General features: G+C 35.5%; 1 protein-coding gene across 1 annotated transcript in view; it reads right to left on the bottom strand.

The window, feature by feature from the left end:
• The window catches only part of slc4a3 (solute carrier family 4 member 3), a 33,094-nt gene that overhangs the window by 19,858 nt on the left and 4,355 nt on the right, over positions 1 to 8,881 (bottom strand). Inside the window, exons 2-4 of the mRNA XM_016444401.1 lie at positions 7,461 to 7,603; positions 5,209 to 5,389; positions 4,387 to 4,522 (exon numbers count right to left, since the gene is read on the bottom strand). Coding sequence (XP_016299887.1) covers positions 4,387 to 4,522; positions 5,209 to 5,389; positions 7,461 to 7,603 — 460 coding nt within the window. The remainder of the gene's footprint in view (positions 1 to 4,386; positions 4,523 to 5,208; positions 5,390 to 7,460; positions 7,604 to 8,881) is intronic.

The raw sequence follows: 8,881 nt of genomic DNA, 5'->3' as shown, positions 1-8,881 counted from the left end.
TCTCTCTCTCTCTATATATATATATATATATATACACACACACACACACACACACACAATAATGAAAAAGATTCAATGAGTGATTTTTATAAGCAAAACATCCAGCAAAAATGAGATAAAAAGAGTGGTTTATGCATGAAATAAGAAAAAAAAAAGTTTGCTAATGGGTAATGGGTTAAGAAAATTCAATATATATTCTCTGAAAACAAATCTTATAACCTCACATATTTTTCTTCTTAAGTAAATTTAGCTTGTTTTATGGCTGTTAACATCTTTTTGGACGAAAGATGAAAATACTGATTAAGTAAATACTTTTTTTTTTTGGCTATAAACACGAGGCATTAAAGGGATAATTTTCATGATTTATTCATCCTCATACTTTTATGGTGTTTTGTTTGTCACAATGTTGTCATTCACCTTCATTAAACTAAAAAATAGCAGCCAGGACATTCTTTAAAAACATTTACTTTTTGTTTTCAACAGAAGAATGAATAATAAGTTAAACTGAAAGAAATTAATATTGGTCATATGACAAGAGGGTGAATAAATTACAGTATTTTCATTTTCTTTTTGGGTGAACTATGTCTTTAATAGTGAAAATGTTATGACTTCTTTAATCTGTCAAGCTATTCGAGTTCATTTGTTCTCCTCTGTGAGACAAATATCCCTGCTCTCGTGTTTATTTAGCTCCACGCGTACAGTAATTTCCTTGCTTATCAATGTCCAAAAAGGCAATTTTCCATCTTCGCTTGCGATATTTGCAAAGCAAACACAAAACCCAACATGGCAGGATATCAGAATCCAAACTGCAAAACCAAACCACATTCCCTGTTCGCTCGAAGAAACACGTGCCAAAGCAATCAGTAAAAAAAAATGCTAAAGACAACAGAAAAACAACATTCATCAGGGAATATTTAAACAGATTATGAACTCTAAAAATCGACCGCAAAGGCAGTCCAATTAATTCATAAATGCCTTTATTGTTTTTTACAAAACACTAATTTTGGTTTGCACTGGGTGCTTCTATGCGTCCTGAAAAAAGTGAAGAATAAAGAGTGGCTGCCCAGCTTTGTTAGACACGTCACCGCAACCGTGTCCAACGCTTGACATCGGCACACTCATTAAGCCTCATTTGAGATCTAGTTATGCTCCAGCCAAACTATACACACAAAGAAAACAAAGAGATAAGGTGTAACATTGAATTGTGTTTGAAAACATTTCCAAAAACTTGAGTAACTAATGACCTAACTTAGAGCACATTGATGTATTTTTTTCCACATTACAAAGACATATTTATGACTAATTTGACAGGTTTTCACATTACAAACTGCATGTGAGATGATGGGAAACGCTGTAGAGAGGTTTAATCTGGTTTTTGATTTCATCACGTTTAACTGTGCGTATATTTTATAGCCTGTCAAAGTGAATCCCTCTAGCTGACCAAAAATACGCATCTCTGAGCAGTTCCAATGTCCCTTAAATGATATAAAAGCAGAACTGGTTTTTAAACTTTTGTTGCACTCACTGAAGAAAAGAGATGCCTATTTGACTGAATGGTCAGTGGGAGCAGAACGAACGTGTCACACGTTTTAAACTCAACAAAATGGTACAGTAAAATACATCTCTTTTACATCACAAGAGCATGCTCACAGATGAAAACAACAGAGAACAAAACAGCGTTGGATTAAGTGGATTAGAGCCCTGCACGGGCCTCAAATATAGGCCCTAGCCCGGCCCGTGTCCGACAGCTTATCAGAATTACCGGCCCGAGTCCGACCCGAGCCCATCTTTTATCCCCTTCTCTCAAAACAGCTTATACTACTATTTCAGCTATTTAAACAGTTCCGTTTTGTATGTAATGGAAAAGTGATTATATTTTGTTTCGTTTTTGTATAAAGTTAATTTAGAAAAACGTTTGGAGCATTTTTTGTTCGTTAAATGTAAGTTTGTTTTAACCCCTTCAGACCTGAATTTTTTTTCACTCTAACGACCAAGCAGCCAGCGGCAGACAGTGAGTTAATCATAGCCTATGTTTGATCAAGCCTTCTCAAATCATCACGACTTGCCTAAAATAAAATCTATAGATATAAAACAGTTCAAGCATATCACAAAGTTAGTTTAAATGTTTAACCTATATAAATGTGCGCTGTTAGACGCATATCCAAGCATTTGTGTGGAGAGTGGAAGCTCAAGTGCGCTCTGCAGGACATGGAGGCGCCAGCGCGATTACTTGCATTTTTTTCTAACAGTGGAAACAATTTAAAATACGCTGTCATTTTTGCTCATAAAAGTAAGAGCAATACATCATTCTAAACTGTAAAGGGTCTACTTTTATTTGTGCACACACAATATCAACAAAACGTTGTGCTTTTATAAAACAAACAGGATGCGCTTTCTGCTGTCTTGGTCTTGAACAGGAGCGCTTCACAATGATGAATCGTAACTCAGCGAATTGCCTCACAGACATGATAAAAATATATAGAAAGCTTTAAATTACTACTTTAAAATGAAATAATTCAAATGGAAAATAGAAACTCTTTCATTATGTAATCCATAAAGTTGCATTTCTCTCTAAAGGCATGTCCAATGAGGAGATGGCCAGTCATTTTTTTCATCACCATAATTGATGGATGTATAAAATATAAAAATAAGGAAAAGCCTAAAACAGGCCTCATTATAATTTGAGTTTTATTTTATAATTCTATACAAAAAAAAATAAAAAATTATAATGGCATATATGTAAAACTTTGTCCTATATTTGTATAGCTGCTTATATTTTCTGATTTTTATGTTGCTCTGTTCTGAATACCTTAAAATTTAAAGGATTTGTTGCAACGCAATTTTGTGTGAATTATTTATTAGCCTATTATTTTTTAATCCATGCAGCAAATCCGTGAGGGGCTGTCGTGCTATTTTGTGTTTATTTTATTATTAAAGTTTTGTTTGAACGTTCGCCGGTTCCCACCTCCTTCTTCCCAACCTACGAACGTTGTTACATCGACGCGTTTCAGAAAGGCGGGGCATAGAGGAGAAACAATAATGTACAGTATGTGGAAAATAATGTGTTTTTTTAATCTTAAACCGCATAAACACATTTCATTACACCAAATACACCAAATAATGTTCTTTTTAGCAACAGCATATGACCCCTTTAAAAACAGCTTTAAAAATTACTTTATTGCATTCCAGACACTTTTAAAGAACTTTTCACAAAAATGTTTTTTCTCTTTCGACCGAACACCGAAAATGCCATTAGGCCGAAAATTCAGTGCATCCCTAAAAAGTATATATAGCATAAGCATCAAGCAATAAATATTCACAAAATAAGTTTCAACCACTACAAATCACAGGAAAATCAGTTAATTAAAAGTCATTGTAAAAATAGATCAGGAAACTAAAGATAGTTCAGAGAAAAGCATCATTTGTTTGTTGATTCCACTTACTTTGATAGTATGTATCTAATGCAATGACATTCACACATTTTAAAGTGTGGCTTGAGTGCCCAAAACTTTTTGGAGCTACTGTATGAATATCTTTTGTAATATTAATACAAATGTGGTTAGAAAAGGTACTGCTTCAAACTATTAATGCAGCCCAGATTTCTGTAGCGGAGGCCATGCGATATTAATTTTGTTAGTACTCAGTGTATGGTTCTGACCTCAGAGCGAGACCCAGAGGCTGAGTTGAGCTTAACAAAGAAAACACATGGTACTTCAAAATCCTTCAAGAAAGGAGGCTGTCTGAGCCATACCAAATATTGCATTTACACAGCATTAACTTAGTTAAATAGTTAGCGTGATAATTTCCCTAAAATCAAAAACTCACCCTCATGTCATTCTGACCCAGCATTATATGTTTTTACGGTAAGAAATGAAATTAATATGTCGAATGCATGGTGATTTATAAGGCAAATCTCCAAAAAAGTACATTAAAAGCACCACAAAAATAGACCATGTAACTTGTGCACTATCCTCCAAGTCTTCGGAAATCATAAGATAGCTCTGTAGGAGGACGGGCCATAATAAGATAACTTGCATGGTAAAAGAGCAGCTCAGATATTCTGCTTAACATCTCCTTTTGTGTTTAATAGAGTTTAATAGGAATGAGTAAACATTAACAATGCTGTGGTGAACTATTCCTTTAAACACCTTCAGTATCTGATGTCTCTGCAGCTGCAATAGCAACATGTCATTAAAACCTCCAGTGGCATGAGCCTGGTGCGCTGTCATATGAAGTATATTTGTTATGTAATCACACCACTTCATTTAGCAGGAAACCAATACAGGCAGCTGTGACAAATGACATTGACATCAAGGCCCACAGCAAAGAAGATCAATATGAGCTTTGTTTGGACTATTGGACTATTGATTTCTGAGCTCCACTAACCTGTGTTTGAGCAGCAGGGCTCGCAGCACGTTGGCTCGGTCTTCTTCTCTGATCTGGTCCGAGATTATCATGGTTTCCACCAGCAAGTGGGCGATGCCAGGGAGTGTGGTTTGATCCAGATCTAGCATTATGGCACCTGGGTAACAGAACCCCATGTTTATGATATTGGCATATATGCGTTAAAGCTTACATAACAGAATAATGCAAAAGAAGCCTAATTGTGGGATCATTCTAAAGACATATTCTCACTTCAAATGCCACAATTCAAATAATCTTCTGACGGAGTATAAATATGTTTTTTAGGCATTTAATTTATTGCGCCATTTTCAAACAAATGCTCAACAAAAACAATTATTAATAACATATACTGTTGCCATGATATCAAATTACTCATATTCTGATCATACCACCTACTTCTACATGGCCACTGCACTTTTTTTCTTGTTTTTGCAAAACCTCATGTCAGTCTATCACTGTCGTCCATGAAAGATGCCTTTTGTCAGGGTTGTCATTTTGTTTCCACAACCACAGGAACTGAAACGTACCAAAAACCTTCGTTCTCACTGATGTGTTTTGACTGAATTTTTTGTCATGCTTTTTTGAAACTAATGCACTGTTTACCTTGTTACCCTGACATTGAAAATAATTTGTTTTTCATGGTCAAAAAGTGGATATGCCCAAGAGGGTTTAATCCATTTATCTAATTTAAGTGTCCAGTTGAATTCTGTCAGTCATACAGCACTGGTTTGTCAAGTGTGTGGATGTTAGGATTGGAGCAGGATCACAGGCTCTGAGTGGGCTGGCAGAGCAGCCGACTCTTACCATGTGTGATGGTCCTGCGGAGCTCCAGCAGGCTACGGAAGGACAGTGAGGCCACATGTGGTTTACCCCAGCGATCCGTCTCTGCCTCCACGTCTTCCTCAAACTTGATCCAACGCGCCGTCTCTTTCCAGCGCATCTCCTGGTTCTTATCCACTATCAGCTCATTGAGCTCCACAAACACCTACGGAGAACACGGTGTCAAACGCACATCATAAAGCACTTTTAATGAATCGTAACCAAAGTTACTTCAAGGCAATTCAGTTCACTTGGCAGCCATCTTGGAAATGCTCCCCGAGAGCCAATTTCTAGGAAATAGGCAAACAAGTAGAGTTCTGGTTGGAAGGGGAGCAAGACTGAAATATTTTGCAAACAAAGTATGACAACGATATCATAAATCGTCTCAGGTTACTTATGTAACCATGGTTCCCTGAGTAGGAGTCGCACCGGTAGTGACGGCATGGCTGTCGCCGGCCAACAAGTTGGTGTTTTTCAATGTATGCTTCAGACACGGGTCACGACGAGGCGTTCCCCATAGCGACCCCTAGAGGACGCAGTTTGAAATTCCCATGAAAGGGAACTTCTTTCGTTCTAGTATTTTTCATTCTAAAGTAAAAACACAGGTGATGGATCTATCAAAATGACTAAAAACCTTTCAAGACAGACTGAAGCCACAAGTCAGTGAGATTTCAGTCAATTTCAGTTTCATAAAACAAACGTTTTATGAGTGTTTCATTACCGAATTCTCAGTGCTGAGAGCTTTGCTACCAACAAAAAGATGACAACCAACCAGAGAAGTTGTTGTTACAATGGAAGCCAGCATGAATCTTTCACTCCCATGAAGCACTGCAAATGACATAATCAAGTAAGTCTACCTTCACTCTCCAACTACTTATATCTCCGTATATGATTAGACATTTAGTAATAAAAATGATAAATATATTCAGAAAAGTTTTTTTTACACTTATGACTAAGTAAATCAGTTTTGTTACTGCAAGCTAAATTTAGTTTTACTATTTTAAAAAACATTTTCACTCATTGAAATAAAGCTGAATCCAAAATATAAATATTAGAGTAAAAACTTCAACTTATACTTAAGAAATAATTATAAATGTTACCTTAGCAACTAACAAAAAATAAATAAATACAAATAAAATAAAATAAAAATGAAATAAATTAAAATCAACATTAGATCAAATAAACTACAACAGATTAAAGCAAATGAAGGCTCAATTTTAAAATATTTAAAAACACAAAATCACATAAAATTACTAAAACAAGTAACAAGTAAAATTAAAATGGAAAATATAAAAATAAAAGCTGATTCAAAATATTAAGAAATACTATAAAACCACTTTAATAATACTGAATTAAATGACTACTGAAGTAAAAAAAATGTTATCGTACTGAAAATTCTAATGTCATTTGCAATGGGAGAGTAGTTTATTGCCTTAATTACAACATTAAGTATTTTTTTCCCAAATAGCTTTTGCTTTGAATCCCAAGTTGCATGTTGATTAATCTCTGCTGCATGAAGAATAATTTACTGAAGGAACTGTTAAAATAAAAAAAATAAAAAAGTAAAGTGCACCAAAGTGCTTAAAGAGTGTGCTCTATGGAGGACTTTTGAGACATGTTTTATGCATGCATCTACATGAATCCTGAACTCCAGCGAGACAACTGATTCTCCTCCGCTGGTTGATTAAGAGCTTAGATCAGCAGATGCAGCCACATGAATAGCAGAGACTCCAGTGCTGACTAACTAAGAGCCTTATGTAATTAATCCAGCTGATTTAGAAACACTGCTTTCACCCGTTTATTGAAGCCCACTGGATGAAACGGATCAATAGATATCAGCAAAGAAAAGATCACCGAATTTGGGGTCTCTTCTGCTCCTCCACATTGATTATCTCTATTAACACCACCTCATCATCAGTATCAATGTCAGTCTGGGGAAAACAAAGGCTTTACTTTCAGCTTGGTCTTGAGGAGCAAAACAGAATCTCAAAATCAATACACGTTTTCGGCTAGTTTTTCAGTGTTTACTATATAATTGTGAGAGTCTGCCATGCTATTATTTGAATAATTTTTCCACACTGTTCTATTATTGATAAATCTTCTCATAAATGCCATATTAAAACATAACAAAGGTCAGTTTACTTTAGTATAAGTGAGCAAAAAAACTGTACGTCTGGCTGTGTGAAACTAGGTCTCATTTTTCTTTTCTCTGTGCGGTTAGGAAGCTCAGCACTCACCTCATGAGTTTTCTTGTCCATCCTCTTCCTCCTCTTCAGGCTGGACAGAGGAGGAGAGCTATTGCTGGTTCGTGGTAATTGACAGCGTGATGATTTCTTGACGAGGTGACGTCTAACCCCAGGATTGTCCTCAAAACGGTGACCTTAAAGTGAAAGTGAAGAGAAAGGGTTAGGTAAATACAATAAATAGAACTGTCAGGTTTGTAAAGGCAGCTACAGATGTGGGGGACAAAATAAGTGAACCCTTGAATTTACCATGGTTTTGTGCATAAACTGGTCAAAACACACAGTTTGCTTTAACAAATAACACACAAGCATACATTTTTGTGTCTTTATCGAACACACTGTGTAAACATTCATAGCAGGGCTATTATCATTAACTAGAACTATTATAAACTTTAAAACTATTATTAAAACATTTTTGTTTAGCTGAAATAAAATCAAACTTAAACTAAATGAAAATGGGTAATGTTGCCTTGAAATAAAATGCTAATTAGATGTAAATAAAAACTAAAACTGAACTAAAACTTTAACTGAACTAAAAATAGATTAAGCCTAAATAGTAATGGAAAAATGGCAAAAGTACATAACAAAATGACTATAAATTAAACTAAAATAAAAATTAAAACTGAAAATATAAAAATAATAGCCAATTCAAAAGATTAATAAAAACTATCCACACTTCCAACATACTATTTGAGGCTAAACATATCCCATCATTCAGATATTATGTATAATCTGGTAATAAATATAAAGTGTTGCACATTCTATGGGTGCAGAAATTAGTGTTTATTTTGTAAAACGTTTACAACTGCTTTTTAATCATTTAATTGTGCTGTCTGTTTAATATGTACCACTGAACAGACATTTAGTAGTTTAGGGATAGTTCACCAAAAAATACAAAAAAATACAAAATCCATACTATGGAAGTAAGGATACATCGGACCCGATACTGAGCTCCTGTACTCGTACTCGTACTCGTTAAAATGCCCCGATACCAAACGCCGATACCACACAGCATGTGATAAGCGCCATATTCAGACAAAGAAACACCGACAACAGAACAACAGACAGCAGAATGGAGTTAAGGATGTCTACTACGAAGTATATGTATGCAATGAATATAATGTTAAACATTCAGTATTAACGCCTGTATAGCTGATGTGTGCGAGCTGATAAACAAAGCACACTGAGTGGATTGAGCGCGTGGCGGCACAGATGCACGAGCTCGTCGAGTGAATATACCTTTCTCACAGAGAAAGTTTGTAGTTTGGTCGGATATGTAAAAGACAAGTAAGTAAAACAATGCACAAGTTACTTAACGGTAGGGAGAGAGAGAGAAAGACAGAGAGAGAGAGAGAGAGAGCGCGAGAGAGAGAACTTCTGTTGTGTGATCTTTGATGTTCACTCACTTAGCACAC

Source organism: Sinocyclocheilus anshuiensis, unplaced genomic scaffold, assembly GCF_001515605.1.
Source record: "Sinocyclocheilus anshuiensis isolate Anshui unplaced genomic scaffold, SAMN03320099.WGS_v1.1 scaffold1473, whole genome shotgun sequence".
NCBI lineage: Eukaryota > Metazoa > Chordata > Actinopteri > Cypriniformes > Cyprinidae > Sinocyclocheilus > Sinocyclocheilus anshuiensis.
This window is presented reverse-complemented; position numbering and strand designations above follow the sequence as displayed.